The 17850-nt window shown below is 46.0% G+C and overlaps 2 protein-coding genes across 2 annotated transcripts; both read right to left on the bottom strand.

Moving 5' to 3' along the window:
• Positions 1-511: 511 nt before the first annotated feature.
• Positions 512-1447, bottom strand: LOC117872156 (olfactory receptor 51G2-like). The gene has a single exon (XM_034760339.1). It carries the CDS (start codon positions 1445-1447, stop codon positions 512-514), a length of 936 nt encoding a protein of 311 aa, XP_034616230.1.
• Positions 1448-12016: 10569 nt separating this feature from the next.
• On the bottom strand, positions 12017-13056 carry LOC117872149 (olfactory receptor 51G2-like). Its single transcript, XM_034760326.1, has one exon. The coding sequence runs from the start codon at positions 13046-13048 to the stop codon at positions 12113-12115; it is 936 nt and encodes a 311-aa protein (XP_034616217.1). The 5' UTR covers positions 13049-13056; the 3' UTR covers positions 12017-12112.
• Between the last annotated feature and the right edge of the window lie 4794 nt (positions 13057-17850).

Genomic DNA, 17850 nt, shown 5'->3' with positions numbered 1-17850 from the left:
CCCAGATGGTGCAGTGCTCATGGATCACGCCGCCCCCAGAGGGCTCGGGAAGCGCCAGGACTGTGACTACAGAATAGCTTTGCAGCATTTTTCATGGCCCATGGATATTTAATCAAAGACAACGGGACATTGACAGGCCAGGTGTAATGGGATACAACACAGACATCCCTTTTCTTTATTGAGAGTATCGACAGGAATCTGAGGTCGGAACAGCCACCGATTTGGATGTTTATGGGCCAACATGCAACCAGTCCCCTGGCTATCCATGAACACAGTCACTTTGTAAATTCTGCTGCTGCTTTGGTCTCTTTCTCCCAGTGCGCTGTCCTCCCTCACCAGGCGCTGTCCAATTGCTCCAGGCCTTAGACCCTGTCTGAACTTCTCTCTACAGAGTTCAGAGTAGTAGTTCATGTCCTCTTGGATGTAAGGATGGAATATGTGGCCCTCGCCATGGCCCATGTTTTTCATCTCTCATGTGACCAGGGCTGGAGCCAAGTGATGAACTGACCCTTCACTTTTTGAATGCCCTGATTATTCTTGCACGAAGGTGTTTGCTTTTCAAGCTATATACAATTGGGTTCATCATGGGCGGGACCAGCAGGTAGACGTAGCCCATGAGACTCTGAAGCAAGGGAGAAGAGCTATTCCCGAATCTCTGTACTATAGACAAGCCAATCCCTGGTGTGTAGAAGAGGAGGACAGCACAGAGGTGGGAGACACAGGTGCTCAATGCCCTGACGCACTCCGCATAGGAAGCAATGCTCAGCACTGTTTTCAGAATCATAATATAAGATAGGAGGATGAGCAGCGAGTCCAACATCGCTGTGGAGACTGTGACAAAAAAGCCATAAATGCTGCTGACTCTGATATCCGAACAAGCCATCTTCATGACCTCTTGGTTCAAGCAGTAGGAACGGGAGAGGACATTGGCTTGACAATATTGGGAACGTTTCAGGAGAAAGGGCAGTGGGAACACTACGGCAACCCCTCTTAGCACACATGCCAGTCCCATCTTGGCTATTCTCGGCAGGGTTAAGATGGAAGCATATCTCAGTGGGTTAGAGATCGCGATGAAGCGGTCAAAGGCCATCAACAAGAGCACAGAGGATTCAATGTATGAAAGCGAGTGGATGAAGAACAGCTGAGCAAAACAGGCATCGAGGCTGATCTCCCTAGCATTCAACAAGAATGTGCCCAATGTTGTTGGCATGGTGGCTATCGATAAACCAAGGTCTGTGACGGCCAACATGGAAAGGAAAATGTACATGGGCTTATGGAGGCCTGTATCTGTTCTTATAATGAACAGAATGACTGAATTTCCTACTACGGAAATAACATACATTAGAAAGAATGGGATAGAGATCCAGAGATAGACGTCTTCCTGACCAGGTATCCCGGTGAGAAGGAACACTGCAGAGCTGAATTTAGTGTCATTGATAGCTGACATAATGTACTGGGAGGTCCAAGTAGTTTTGAACCTTTCCTCCTGAAAGGAAAAACAACAGGAGACTAGATGATATTTAACAAGACATCTTTCTGCTCTCAGTGCAACTCTAGAGAGTCCCAGGAGCTCAAGGAAGATGAGCAAAAACTTAATCTTGGATTTACACCACATATAAGAAGATAGGCATTCCCAGAGTGGATCAGACCTGCAGTCCATCTAGCCCAGTATCCACTGTCCAGTTCCAGATGCTTCAGAGGAAACCAGATGAAGCCCTGCAATAGAAAGCTATGAGATAACCTGCTCCCAGGGAATGTTTTCCCCTGACACCCACTAATTACACATATTTTGTTCTGTTAATTAGGAAGGTTTATAGTTTTTCCAAAACTTTTAAAAACAATCCTCACTAATGTAATTGGATTTTTCGGTTACCCACATAAACATACGGTTCCTCTTTGAATCCTACTAAACTCTTGGCTCTGTTGATAACTTGTGCCTGGGAGATCCGCAGTCTCCTTTAGCTCTGTGTGATTTTATAATTGTGATCTTCCCGCAGACACCTTTTCTGGCCCTCCACTTCTGAGTGTAGCCCATTGTATCATGCAATGAGAAGAGCAGGGTGAAATCTGTCATTGTACTTATCTGCTCTGCATTGAAGCTATTTATAAAAAATGGTTAATTCTTTATTTTCTCCACAATAACAATGACTTCAACTGTGTCATTCCAGATTTACATGTGTAAATTCAATCAGAACCAGGCTCTATTAACTTTCCCTTACCAAATGCTCCAGGTGTTACACTCTGACCCCCAAGAATCCCTCCAAAAGACGCCGAAGTGCTTTGCTTGGCCAGTGTTGACTGAATCCAGAGAGTTCAACCATTAAAGACAGGATACTGGGCTATATCATTGGAAGACAGGATACTGGGCTAGATGGACTTTTGGCCTGACCCAGTACGGCTGATCTTCTGTTCTTATGTTCTAAATGTAAGTGTTAGAAAGAGCTTCTGGTCAGTTTCTCAAAGACAGTATTATACTACTGTTCACTAAACAAAGAATTAATTGCCCAAACCCATTGCAAACAGTATGTGGAATAGTATCAAGGGGTAGCCGTGTTAGTCTGTATCCAAAAAAACAATGAGAAGTTCGGTGGCACCTTAAAGACTAAGAGATTTATTTGGGCATAAGCTTTCATAGGTAAAGAAAACGACTTCTTCAGGTGCATCCTCGTTTGATTATGTGTAATACTTCTCAAATATTTTCTAAAGCAAAAGTCATAACATTTACACATCTGTACTTTAGCACATACATGTCAACCCATTCTTTCCCCTCTGATATTCTTTCAGAGATGATTTCTCAGGTTAGGGTGGGACTTGAAATGCAGCATCTGTCATCAGGATTTCTTCAGAACCTGAAAAGATCACAGCATCTCATCCCTCAATCAATGACTTGTCAGCAAACAAAAGTCTAGTAGCTCCTCTGTCACTGGGTTAATAGCTGACTGGTTCTCCTCAGGTTCTGTTCTGTCAGTCTGTACCCTCTATCCGGAGTGTTAACAGGCATTGGGATCAGGATATGAAATATTCTTTCCATGGGCTCTCACTCTCTAATACAGTGGTTTTGAACCTCTTTTCATTTGGAGGACCCTAATGAATTTTGAATGGAGGTAGACATAGTCTGAAGCTCCTTGGTGGCCCACAGACGACAGGTTGAAAACCATTACTAGTAGTAGTAGTAGTAGTACATAGTACACTAGTACATAGTAACCACAACACCTGTTATTCAGTCACAAATAGGGATTGCAGGAAGTACATTTCAAAGTCAGGCGCATGTGGAACTTCATTACCCACATAAAAATAACAGGGGTCCTGGTGGCACTTTAGAGACTAACACATTTATTTAACTAACGACTCCTCGTTGTTTTTGCTAATACAGACTAACACGGCTACCACTCTGAAACCTGTCACATGAAAATAGTCTATTGCTCTCTGACTGTGTCTGTCTTGTATTCATAAAATCAGTACAACCCAGGAACAGCATTGGGACAGATTTGGAGCTGAGCTGCCATAACATGAATGTTTACTGGATAGCTACATTGGGTTAACTATTGGAATGTTTATTTGCTGGATATATTGGTTAAAACAGTACGGCTCATATTAGTTTAATAGCAGGCTGCTGGTAGAGAAGGAAGCAGGCAGAGAAAGAACAACTCAAGAAAAGCCATCTCTCAGTAAGTATGTCAGGGAGATTGAGAGACAACACTGGAGCTACAAGCTGGGAAGAGCCTATTTCCAGGCTCAGGCCCAGTTACACAGCTTGTTTTGCCAGCATTGGGAGTCTGTGCAGAGGTGGGGCAGCTGTTGATAAGAAGCTCTTCAGAGACCGCTGGGGAAGTCTCAAGGCCTTTGGCCTGCTTGGGTCCCCATCAGAGTGCGAGGGCTTGGGGTCAAAGATGTGCACAGACTGTTGTTTTAAAACTAGGGCTGTTGATTCATCGCAGTTAACTCATAAGAATTAATCGTGATAATCAGTTTTACTCACACTCTTAAACAATAATAGAATATCTACTGCAATTTATTCAATATTTAGGATACTTTTCTACATTTTCAAATATATCAATTTCAATAAAAACAGAGAATACAAAGTGTACAGTGCTCACTTTACATTATTATTTTATTACAAATATTTGCACTGTAAAAAAGATAAACAGAATAAATAATATTTTTCCATTACCACTTTATCGTGGACGTGCAACTTACAAACGTAGATTATTTTTGTTATATAACTGCACTCAAAAGCAAAACAATGTAAAACATTACAGCCTACAAGTTCACTCAGTCCTATGTCTTGTTCAGCCCATCACTAAGAGAAAGAAGTTTGTTTACATTTATAGGAAATAATGCTCCTGCTTCTTATTTACAATGTCATCTGAAAGTGAGAACAAGTGTTTGCATGGCGTTGCTGTAGCCGGCATTGCAAGATATTTACTTGCCGGGTATGCTAAATATTTCTGTTCTTTGACACCGTTCGAGAGGACATGCTTCCATGCTGATGAGGCTTGTTAAAAAAATAATGTGTTAATTACATTTCTGACTGAACTCCTTGGGGAAAAATTGTATGTCTCTCGCTCTGTTTAACCTGCATTCTGCCATATATTTTGTGTTATGGCAGTCTGAGATGATGACCCAGCACCTGTTGTTCATTTTAAGAACACTTTCACTGAAGATTTGACAAAACACAAAGAAGGTACCAATGTGAGATTTCTAAAGATAGCTACAGCACTCGACCCCAGGTTTAAGAATCTGAAGTGCCTTCCAAACTGTGAGAGAGATGAAGTGTGGAGCATGCTGTCAGAAATCTTAAAAGAACAACACTCCACTGCAGAAACTACAGAACCAAAAACCACTAAAAAAGAAAATCAACCTTCTGCTGGTGGCGTCTGACTCAGATGATGAAAATGAACATGCATCAGTCCACACTGCTCTGGATCGTTATTAAGCAGAACCCGTCATCAGCATGGATACATGTCCCCTGAAATGGTGATTGAAGCATCAAGAGACATAAGAATCTTTAGCACATATGGCATGAAAATATCTTTCGATGCTGGCTACAAAAGTGCCATGTGAACACCTGATCTCACTTTCAGGAGACATTGTAAACACGAAGCAGGCAGCATTATCTCCTGCAAACGTAAACAAACTTGTTTGAGCTATTGGCTGAACAACAAGTAGGGCTGGGTGGACTTGTAAAAACTAGAGCCCTCAGCCTGTCAAGAAACAGAAATATGCCTTATTGGACCTGATACCACAGAGCAACACAGCTCTGAATTCCTGCATTCACAATCGAGCCAGAATAAAACCTTTTCAAATGAAAATAAATTTGCTGATTAAATTTCTAGGAAGAAATAAACCTGAGGCAATTTGGGAACGAGTCAGTGATAATGCGTGGGGTTTTCCACTAGCTCAGCCCCTGGCAGGATCAGGACCAGAGCACACGGCACCTCTAGAAATGGGACCTGTTGAGAAATCCTGACACGGAGCTTCGGGGTTTTAACACTCGGAGCTCGCTTTGAATGTCAGATTTCTGTGTAGATTGAGTAGCCCACAGTGGAGTATGGGCAGATGTAGGGGAGGGATTTACAAGCTACCTAGCCCTGCCTGCCCTCCAGCCCTGTCACTGAGTCACCCCGACAGCCCAGCCGAGTCCTCTGCCGCTGCACAGGACATCTGCAAATGGAAACAGCTTGCAGCCTTTACCCTTCATTTTGCATTTTGAAGATAGTGAAACCTTCCAACGTACCCAATTCCTGCTAGAAGGGGAGATGCTGACACCAGAGATCTTCACCCTAAAGGACAAGGAGTCATCAGAGGTTGCACAGGTATCAGGCAGAATCTGTTCAGATAGGGAGGCAACCGTCTTTATGAAGCATGTTCGCACATTCCCTTGGGAGCCACTTGGCCATCAGGGAACCTCAGCTGCTTGGCTTCATGTGCACCAGCTTTAACCCCTGTCATGACCAATGGCAAACTGCAGGAGGCCAAATCACAGGGGACCTGGGGTGATTCTACCCACCTGGACTGCAGCGCCAGCCCTGCTGCAGGTTCTATTCCTGGAATCTGGACATGTCATCACTGTCCGTATGGTTCTGACTAGCTACCTCGGGGAGGACCAAATGGTAATGATGATGCTGTCACATTTTGATCTTGCTGGAATAAAGTAAAATAGAATCCTAATAATAATTTAAGACCAGATTTCACCCTGGCAACCCCCATTCCTGCATTACAAACCCAGGGGGCCGGCCAGGGAAGGGAGCGTCCACAAATCTCCCTACATGGACATTTCCTTCAGATTGTTCCAGGAGGGGAGGTCCCTTCCCTTCTCCCTGAGGAATGAAAAGGGGGACCCAGGTTCCCCAAAGTTATGCACAGATGTCAATGATCCACTGAGAGCTAGGCCCTTCCACCCACAATATTTGGGCCTCCACAACTGCTCTAGGACCCTCTCCAGCTCCCTGCTAGCACCCAGGACCTGTCACAATAACCCACAGAGATGGGAAGGCTGGTTAGAGTAGCTGATGGGCACAATACCCCAGCCACAGACTGTTCGGGACGTTTCAACCTTTTCATACCCTGAGTACAGCCATAGACTCGGTCAATGCAACCTTGTATTACGTTATGAGGAAGATGCCGGTGGAAAGCCTCCAATTTCTTTTGGGGCTTCAGGCAGCTGCAGCTGGGCAGCATCATGGCAGCTGAACTTTCAGAGGAAAATGATCCATTTTGTATGAAAATTCACCCCCAGGAACGGGTGAAAAGGAAACTTTTTAGTTTGGGACAACATTTTTCATTTGGGAAGAATCTCTCTGTTTTCCAACCCAGCTCTAACTCAAACCATGAGCCTCTGTCCCTCCTGCTACAGGACCCAACCCCTAGGTGGCAGGACTCGCCCCCCATCAGCCTCCCACACTCAGCAGCCCCTGGACAACTGCCAAGGTGGCTATGGCAGCTCTATAGCAGAGGGAGCCCCTGGAAAAGGCCAGTCTGCAATAGCCCATAGTGTAGGGGAAGAATTTAATAACATAAGAACGGGCACATTCAGTCAGACCAATGGTCCATCTAGCCCAGTGTCTTGTCTTCTGACCATGGCCTGTGCAGATAGTTCTGAGGGAATGAAAAAAAAAGGGCAATGATCAATGGATCCATCCGCTGTCACCTGCTCCCACCTTCTGGCAGTCAGAGGTTTAGAGACACGCAGAACACGGGGTAGTGCCACTGACCATCCTGGCTAATAGCCACTGCTGGACCTCTCCACCATGAACTTACCTAATTCTTTTTTAGACCCAGTTATAATTTCGGCCTTCACAACATCCCCTGGCAATGAGGTCCACTGACTGATTGTGCGTTGTGTGAGGAAATACTTCCTTTTGTTTGATTTAAATCTGCTGCTCATTAACCTCATTATCCTCTTTGTTGTGTTATGTCAAGGGGTAAATAACACTTCCTGATTCACTTTCTCCACAGCATTCATGATGTTATAGATCTCTATCATATTCCCGCTGTCTCTTTAATCTCTCCTTTTATGAAAACAGTTCCATATGCCTAATCATTTTTGTTCCCCTTCTTTGTTCTTAGGCGAATTCTAATATATCTTGTTTGAGATGGGTCGACCAGAACTGTACAACGTTATCAAGGTATGGGAGTACCATGGATTTATAGAGAGCCATTATGATATTTTCTTTCTTATTAACCTTTCATAATGGTTTGCAACATGGATGGCGGGTGGATCCCCCATTCAGTGAGGCTAGCCCCTCTGGCCCCATGCCTTCTGCCCAAAGCGCACACACACACACCCCGCATCCGGCGCATTAAGCCCCCATCCCGTAGAAGCCCAGAACCTCCCCTACCCCCTTCACTGGAGCCCTGAGTCCCACCTATCTCCCCATGTTTTGAGGAGCGCCGGGCCAGCCAGACCCTCCCCAGCCATGCTGCGTCTCCTCTCCTGGGACTCCAAGCTGTCCCGTGGGAAAAGCTTCTCTCTTCCAGAAGAACCCGAGCTTTTTATATGTGTCATGCAGGTTCCAGGACAGCTGAGCAGGCGGTTATGACACTAACCATCATATTCATTGTAGTGATATCAAGCTTGGAGGGATTGCAAGTGCTTTGGAAGATAGGATTGAAATTCAAAATGATCTGGACCAGGGGTCAGCAACCTCTGGCACGCGGCTCGCCAGGGTAAGCCCCTTGGTGTGCCGGGCCAGTTTGTTTACCTGCCGCGTCGGCAGGTTCAATGGATCGTGGATCCGACTGGCCGTGGTTCGCAGCTCCAGGCCAATGGGTTCTGTGGGAAGTGGCATCGGCCTAGGGATGTGCTGGCTGCAGCTTCCCACTGCCCCCATTGGCCTGGGACGGCGAACTGCAGCCGAACCTGCCGACGCGGCAGGTAAAGAAACTGGCACGGCCAACCAGGGGGCTTAACTTGGCGAGCCGTGTGCCAGAGGTTGCCGACCCCTGATCTGGACAAACTGGAGAAATGGTCCGAAGTAAATCAGATGAAATTCAATAAGGACAAATGCAAAGTGCTCCACTTAGGAAGGAACAATCAGTTGTACACATACAAAATGGGAAATGACTGCCTAGGAAGGAGTACTGCGGAAAAGGATCTTGGGGTCATAGTGGATCACAAGCTAAATATGAGTTAACAGTGTAATGCTGTTGCAAAATCAAACATCATTCTGGGATGTATTAGCAGGAGTGTTGTAAGCAACATACAAGAAGTAATTTTTCCACTCTACTCTGTGCTGATTAGGCCTCACCTGGAGTATTGTGTCCAGTTCTGGGCACCACATTTAAGGAAAGATGTGGACAAATTGGAGAAAGTCCAGAGAAGAGCAACAAAAATGGTCAAGAAAACATGACTTATGAGGGAAGATTGAAAAAAATGGGTTTGTTTATTTTGGCGAATAGAAGACTGAGAGGGGACATGATAACAGTTTTCAAGTACATAAAAGGTTGTTACAAGGAGGAGGGAGAAAAATTGTTCTTCTTAACCTCTGAGGATAGGACAAGAAGCAATGGGCTTAAACTGCAGCAAAGGCGATTTAGGTTGGACATTAGGAAAAAGTTTCTAACTGTCAGAGTGGTTAAGCACTGGAATAAATTGCCTAGGGAGGTTGTGGAATCTCCATCCTTCAGGATTTTTAAGAACCGGTTGGACAAACACCTGTCAGGGATGGTCTAGATAATACTTAGTCCTGCCTTAAGTGCAGGGGACTGGACTAGACAACCTCTCGAGGTCCCTTCCAGTTCTATGATTCTCTGATTTCCCTTTCAAAAGCTGTGCTCATTCTTCCCCAACAAAGTGTGTTCATCTGTGTGTCTGATAATTCTGTTCTTTACTATAGTTTCAATGAATTTGCCTGGTACTGAAGTTAGGATTATTGGCCTGCAATTGCCGGGTTCACCTCTGGAACCTTTTTTAAAAATCAGCATCACATTAGTTATTTGCCAGTCATCTGCTATGGAGGCTGATTTAAGTGCTAGGTTACATTCCACTTGGTGGACTAATGCCCTTGCATGCTTCTGAGTCATAGCAACCATGACTCATAGGCTGGATGAAATGTTCACAGGAAGGCTAAGCTCTTCCATGGTCAATTATCTTTGTTGATGAGCCATGACCACTGTTTCTTCATTTTTGTCCCTGAAAGGCTAGTTGTGGGTGTTACCCAGAATACGCACATTTGAATTACCGATAAACAGTCAATATTCGTAACTTCTGGTAGACAAATGAAACATGCACACAAATAGGAAAAAACATATTCAGCAAATCATAATTTTTCCAATAACGCTTCACAAGACATATCTTGTCCTAGTTGCGTCCTAATCATTTCATAATCATACCACAATGACGAGTATGGGGTGCAGCATCACAACCTCCTCTACTGACACCTCAGTGTGGGACAGTTCCTCAGATTTGTCTCCTAAGAAGAATGGCTCAGGTGTGGGAATCTCCCTCACATCCTCTGGAGTGAAGACCGATTAAAAGAATTCATTTAGCCTCAACGCAACAGCCTCATCCTCCTGGAGTGCTGCTTTAGCCCCTGGATCGTCCAGTTGCCCCACTCAATGATTCACAGGCTTACTGCTTCTGATATACTTGGAAAAAAGGGAGCTATTAATTTTTCTGACTTTTGCTAGTTGCTCTTCAGATCTTTTAAACTAGGTATGCAGTATTGCCAAACCCCATTCAAAAATGATCACTAACACCCTCAAAAATCATGAGATTGGTTTAAAATAATGAGATTTAAAAATATTCTAATGTGGGTTTCATTTTCATTTGCCTTTCATTTCTGAGTCTTCGGGATGTACCTACTTCAGGTTTTCGACTGTTTTGTAACCCGCTTTTTGAAATAAACATTTTTAAGAAAAGTGAAAACTCCAATTCACGTACAGTGTCTTGAGCCCAGAAGTTGGGTCTTTAAGAAAGACAGGAAAAGGTGTGTGACTCCCAATAAAATCCCAGGAGTTGGAACTGATGGCCATATCTCAAGCGGGGCACCCACAAATGACGGCACTGAAGGTTGGTAAGTGGACATTTCTGGTCACACAGTCCATCGGTGGTAGAGACACTGTTTCCCTCTGTACTAGGCTACAGAGCCCCTGGTTCTAAGGAACAGGATTACACCACAGACAGCCAGACATAACAGTGACGGGCTCGCAGAGTCACTGGTTCCTGAGGCACAGCTCAGAGTGTCTCCTTCTCATGTTCAGGCATGAGACATGCACGAGCCATGTAAGAAAGGAGACATCAACATCCTTAATAGAAAGGAGCATGATCCAAACCCAGCTCCAAGTGCCTGCTGCTAGTTCTGTATTAGACCCAAAATACCCCTCCTCCCCCAGATCCAGCTACCCCTAAACTTGGTGATGATGGATATTAGGATGCAGCATGTGAGGTATATATCCCAGTGCAAGAGTGACTCTCATTGTTCATGCAGTGGGTGATGGTCAGGATCAGGTCTCAGAGCATCTCAAATGTATTTATACTCCCCCCACCTCTGTGAGGCAGGGCAGGGCTATTATCCACCTGTGCAGAGGCTCAGAGACAGCCAATGGCTTGCCCATGGTCACACATGGAAAGGGAATCAAACCCAGCTTCCCTGAGTTGCAGAGCCGTGCCCAAACCACAGGACCAGCCTTCAAGCCATCTGAGCAGTGACAGGCCCGGCTGGAGTCCCTGCTGTGCCAGCAGAGCTCCCCCATGTGCTGCAGAAACCGGGGATGGCAAGGACCCAGTTCCGGGGGTTTGATTCGCTGGCCTGTTCTACCCCTGCCTCAGCAGAGTTTAGAACAGCCTGGGGGCTGGGCTGACCTCCGTCTGGTGGTAACGGCTTCCAGGAGCACAGCCCACTCTGGCCATGTCCCTGTGGATGGGTGACCCCCAGAGTGCCCCCTTGTGGCCTGAGGTAGCCCTGCAGATATCTTGCCCTTCCCTCTGAGGTCCTTGCAATGACTTACTCTCAGCCTGAAATACTTAAAACAAGAGGCCCCTTTGGGGGGGTCACATTTATTCAGTTTTCTGCAAAACACCAACTCTCCTACCATACAGCCCCATCCTCCTCCTTTACCCACTAGCCCCTCACCTCCCTGCTTGGTGCCATCAGCCTTGCTTCAGGCTTGCCGCACACCCTTTTCCCCAAAGGTCTCCCTATCCCATTACTTCCCAGTAGGCCCTGCCCCATTCTCCTCCATTTCTCCAAGGCTCTGCTCCCTGGATAGGCCAGAACTGGACTGTGGTAAGAGCTACCCATGGAGTCCAGGTTGCTGTGGATAGCCCAGGATTCTCCACCTTCCCTGGGTAGTACATCCTTGGGGCAGTGACATAGGCTTATCTCAGGCCCGCAAGCCTCCTGTCCAGGGCAGTGGGAGGGTCTGGGACTCCTCTCAGTTGATCTGGTACTCTGGGCAGCTATTACCAAGGCCTGGTTATGGCTTCTAGCCTGGAGAGGAGACAGAGCCCCAGATAAAGAGGAGGAGCAGGGGGGTTGGCTTTGGGGGAAGAGATGGAGCAGAGGGAGGGGTGTCGGGGGAAGAGGATCCAGGGTGCACTAGGTGGCCATAGACTGTTTTTTTCATCTCCCGTGTCACCAGCACTGGAATAGGATGATTAACTGACCCTTCACTTGATGAATGCTCTGATTATCCTCGCACGGAAGTGTTTACTTTTCACACTGTACACAATTGGATTTATCACGGGCGGAACCAGCTGGTAGATATAGCCCAGGACAACCTGAAGCAAGTGAAAAGAGCTATTTCTGAATCTGTGTATCACAGCCAGACCAATCACTGGTATATAGAACAGCAAGATGGCGCAGAGGTGGGAGATGCAGGTGTTTAGGGCCCTGAGGGACTCCGTGTGGGATGTGACACTCAGCACCGTTTTGAAGATCATCACATAAGAGAGGAGGATGAGCAGCGAGTCCAACCCCATAGTTATGAGTGTAACAGATAAGCCATAGATGTCGTTCACTTTGATGTCCGAACAAGCCATCTTCATGACTTCCTGGTGCAGGCAGTAGGAATGGGAGAGGACATTGGCTTTACAATATTGGAACCGTTTCAGGAGAAAAGGGAGGGGAAATGTTACGGCCACTGCTCTTAGCACAAACACCAGTCCCATCTTGGCTATTCTTGGCAGTGTTAAGATGGAAGCATATCTCAGTGGGTTACAGATCTCAATGAAGCGGTCAAAGGCCATCAACAAGAGCACAGAGGATTCAATGCATTGAAGCCAGTGGATGAAGAACAGCTGGGCAAAACAGGCATCGAGGCTGATCTTCCTAGAGTTAAACAACAATATGCCCAGCATTGTTGGTATGGTGGATATCGATAAGCCAAGATCTGTGACGGCCAACATGAAAAGGAGAATATACATAGGCTCATGGAGGCTTGGATCTGTTTTTATAATGAACAGAATGACTGAATTGCCTACTATCGAAATGACATACATTAAACAGAAGGGGATAGAGATCCAGAGAGGGACATCTTCCTGCCCAGGTATCCCGGTGAGAAGGAACACTGCAGAGTTGAAATTGCTGTCATTGACAGCTGACATAATGTACCGGGCAGGTCCGAGGAGTTTTGAGCTTTCCTTCCTGAAAGGAAAAACAACAGGAGACTAGATGATATTTAACTAGACATCATTCTCCCCTCAGTGAAAGTCTAGAGTCCCCCAGGAGCTCAAGCAAGATCAGCAAAAACATAGTCTTGGATTTATACCAGCGATAGGAAGACAAGCACTGCCAGACTGGATCAGACCTGCAGTCCATCTAGCCCAGTATCCAGTGGCCAGTTCCAGATGCTGCAGAGGAAGGTGGAAGAAGCCCTGCAATAGGCAGATATGATATAACCCAGCTCCTAGGAAAAGTTTCCCCCAACATACACTAGTTCAGGGGTTCTCATAGTGGGGGTCAGGACCCCTCAGGTGGTCCAGAGGTTACTGCATGGGGGATCATGAGCTGTTAACTTCTACCCCAAACCTTGCTTTGCCTCCAGCTTTTATAACGGTGTTAAATATATAAACAAGTTTTTAATTTATAAGGAGGGTTGCATTCAGAGGCTTGGTACGTGAAAGGGGACACCAGCACAACCGTTTGGCAACCACTGCACTAGTTAGACATATTTTCTGGTGTAAATCAGGAAGGGTTAGAGCCCTTTGAATGCTTAAAAAAAAAACTATTGTAATTGGACATTCCCACCAACACACTTTCTGGCCCTCCACTTCTGATTGTGGCCCATTATATCATGACCTGTATAAACACATGGAAATTGCATGGTGAAAACAGTCATTGAATGTATCTGTCCTGCATTGAAGCTATTTATAAACCTGTTTCATTGCCTCATTGTTGTATGTTTTTTTTTTATTTTCATCACTCCTCCAAGTTCAAATTTTGCCACTGCCTCTTTACAGTTCATGCGATAAATTCTTAGGGACAGGTTCTTAATTCAAAGACATTGGATTCAATGGCATCATTCCAGACTTCCATGTGTAAATTCGATCAGAACCAAGCTCTATTAACTTTCCCTTATAAAATGTTCATGGTGATACACTCTGACCCCCAAGAATCCCTCCAGGAGAAGCTGAAGTGCTTTACCTGGCCACCATTGACTGAATCCAGAGAGTTCAATCATCCCATAGGCTTCTTTTCATGGTCAAAGGACCTGCACCCACTCCCAAACCAAGGGGTCAGTAGATATTTGGCAAGTTACAAGTTAACACAGAGCATTACTTCAGCTGGGCATGGGAGGGATTAGTGTCACAAATGGGTGAATAGTGCAAACACTAGGTTTGCAATAATATCCACTTCAGTGTTTAAGTTACTTCAGCCATGCTCCTGTAAGAGGTGTTGGATGTAAACTACATACAACCACTATTATACACCCCTTTCCTCCACCTCAGCTCTACTGTTTGCTAAAACACTGACCAGCCGTTCTGTTCATTCAGGACTTTTTGGAAAGTCTACACAGTTATTGCAGAGGGACTGTATTCGTGACCCTGAAGATAAGTGCTAGAAACAGCGTCTGGTCAGTTACCAGGAGACAGTATCATACAACTGTTCACTGAACAAAGAGTTAGTAGCACAAACCCATTGGAAACAGAATTTAGATTACTTCTGAAATACTGTCTAATGCAGGGCAAGCGCAGTTGACCCACAGTGTACTGTAGCCCAGGGCCCTGTCTGAGGGTGGGAGAATCGTGGGATTTCACTCCATGAAAGGGAAGGCAATGAGGCCTGACATCTGGCACTCAAAGACCAGAGAGGGGACAGAGATGACGGTAACCCTATAACTGTGAAGGGTATGTACAGGGCAGAAATGCCAGCGCCCTAGCAAATCTAGAAACAGAAATATGCCCTATCGGACCTGTTACCACAGAGTAATGTAGATCTGAATTCCTCCTTTCACAGACAAACCAGAAAATAAAACCTTTGAAAATGTGTTTGCTGATTACATTTCCAGGAGCGAATATGCCTGAGGGAATTGGGGAAATAGTCACTGATACTCTGTGGTGGCCTCCTCTTGTTCAGCCCCTGGCAGGATCGGCCCAAAACACACGGCACCTCTAGAAATGGGACCCCTTGAGAAATCCTGACTCGGGGCATCAGGGTTTTAAAACTTGAAACTCGCTTTCAATGTCAGATTTCTGTGTAGCTTGAATAATCCACCGTGGAGCATGGGCAGATGTCGGGGAGGGGTTGACAAACTACCTACTGCTGCCTGCCCTCCAGCCCCATCAAATGGAAACAGCCTGTAGTTTTTCCCCTTCAATTCATAGAATCATAGAATCATAGAATATCAGAGTTGGAAGGGACCTCAAGAGCTCATCTAGTCCAACCCCCTGCTCAAAGCAGGACCAATTCCCAGCTAAATCATCCCAGCCAGGGCTTTGTCAAGCCGGGCCTTAAAAACCTCCACGGAAGGAGACTCCACCACCTCCCTAGGTAACGCATTCCAGTGTTTCACCACCCTCCTAGTGAAACAGTTTTTCCTGATATCCAACCTGGACCTCCCCCACTGCAACTTGAGACCATTGCTCCTTGTTCTGTCATCTGCCACCACTGAGAACAGCCGAGCTCCATCCTCTTTGGAACCCCCCTTCGGGTAGTTGAAGGCTGCTATCAAATCCCCCCTCATTCTTCTCTTCTGGAGACTAAACAATCCCAGTTCTCTCAGCCTCTCCTCATAAGTCATGTGCTCCAGACCCCTAATCATTTTTGTTGCCCTCCGCTGGACTCTTTCCAATTTTTCCACATCCTTCTTATAGTGTGTGGCCCAAAACTGGACACAATATTCCAGATGAGGCCTCACCAATGTCGAATAAAGGGGAACGATCACGTTCCTCGATCTGCTGGCAATGCCCCTACTTATACAGCCCAAAATGCCGTTAGCCTTCTTGGCCACAAGAGCACACTGTTGACTCATATCCAGCTTCTCGTCCACTGTGACCCTTAGGTCCTTTTCAGCAGAACTGCTACCTAGCCATTCGGTCCCTAGTCTGTAGCAGTGCATGGGATTCTTCTGTCCTAAGTGCAGGACTCTGCACTTGTCCTTGTTGAACCTCATCAGGTTTTTTTCTGCCCAATCCTCTAATTTGTCTAGGTCCCTCTGTATCCGATCCCTACCCTCCAGTGTATCCACCACGCCTCATAGTTTAATGTCATCTGCAAACTTGCTGAGAGTGCAGTCCACACCATCCTCTAGATCATTAATAAAGATATTAAACAAAACCAGCCCCAGGACCGACCCTTGGGGCACTCCGCTTGAAACCGGCTGCCAACTAGACATGGAGCCATTGATCACTACCCGTTGAGCCCGACGATCTAGCCAGCTTTCTATCCACCTTACAGTCCATTCATCCAGCCCATACTTCTTTAACTTGGTGGCAAGAATACTGTGGGAGACAGTATCAAAAGCTTTGCTAAAGTCAAGAAATAACACATCCACTGCTTTCCCCTCATCCACAGAGCCAGTTATCTCATCATAGAAGGCAATTAGGTTAGTCAGGCACGACTTCCCCTTTGTGAATCCATGCTGACTGTTCCTGATCACTTTCCTCTCCTCTAAATGTTTCATAATTGATTCCTTGAGGACCTGCTCCATGATTTTTCCAGGGACTGAGGTGAGGCTGACTGGCCTGTAGTTCCCCGGATCCTCCTTCTTCCCTTTTTTAAAGATGGGCACTACATTAGCCTTTTTCCAGTCATCTGGGACCTCCCCCGATCGCCATGAGTTTTCAAAAATAATGGCTAATGGCTCTGCAATCTCACCCGCCAACTCCTTTAGCACCCTCGGATGCAGCGCATCCGGCCCCATGGACTTGTGCACGTCCAGTTTTTCTAAATAGTCCCGAACCACTTCTTTCTCCACAGAGGGTTGGTCACCTTCTCCCCATGCTGTACTGCCCAGTGCAGCAATCTGGGAGCTGACCTTGTGCGTGAAGACAGAGGCAAAAAAATCATTGAGTACATTAGCTTTTTCCACATCCTCGGTCACTAGGTTGCCTCCCTCATTCAGTAAGGGGCCCACACTTTCCTTGATTTTCTTCTTGTTGCTAACATACCTGAAGAAACCCTTCTTGTTACTCTTAACATCTCTTGCTAACTGCAACTCCAAGTGTGATTTGGCCTTCCTGATTTCACTCCTGCACACCTGAGCAATAATTTTATACTCCTCCCTGGTCATTTGTCCAATCTTCCACTTCTTATAAGCCCCTTTTTTGCGTTTAAGATCAGCAAGGATTTCACTGTTTAGCCAAGCTGGTCGCCTGCCATATTTACTATTCTTTCTACACATCGGGATGGTTTGTTCCTGCAACCTCAATAAGGATTCTTTAAAATACAGCCAGCTCTCCTGGACCCCTTTGCCCTTCATGTTATTCTCCCAGGGGATCCTGCCCATCTGTTCCCTGAGGGAGTCAAAGTCTGCATTTCTGAAGTCCAGGGTCCGTATTTTGCTGCTCTCCTTTCTTCCTTGTGTCAGGATCCTGAACTCGACCATCTCATGGTCACTGCCTCCCAGGTTCCCATCCACTTTTGCTTCCCCTACTAGTTCTTCCCTGTTTGTGAGCAGCAGGTCAAGAAAAGCTTTGCCCCTAGTTGGTTCCTCCAGCACTTGCACCAGGAAATTGTCCCCTACACTTTCCAAAAATTTCCTGGATTGCCTGTGCACCGCTGTATTGCTCTCCCAGCAGATATCAGGGTGATTAAAGTCTCCCATGAGAACCAGGGCCTGCGATCTAGCAACTTCTGCTAGTTGCCAGAAGAAAGCCTCATCCACCTCATCCCCCTGGTCTGGTGGTCTATTCAAATTCACATTTGAAAGATAGTGAAACCTGCCAACGTACCCAGTTCCTGCTAG

The sequence above is a fragment of the Trachemys scripta genome, chromosome 1, assembly GCF_013100865.1.
Source record: "Trachemys scripta elegans isolate TJP31775 chromosome 1, CAS_Tse_1.0, whole genome shotgun sequence".
Taxonomy (NCBI): domain Eukaryota; kingdom Metazoa; phylum Chordata; order Testudines; family Emydidae; genus Trachemys; species Trachemys scripta.
Note: the sequence above shows the minus strand (reverse complement) of the source record. Positions and strands in the feature narration are given on the sequence as shown.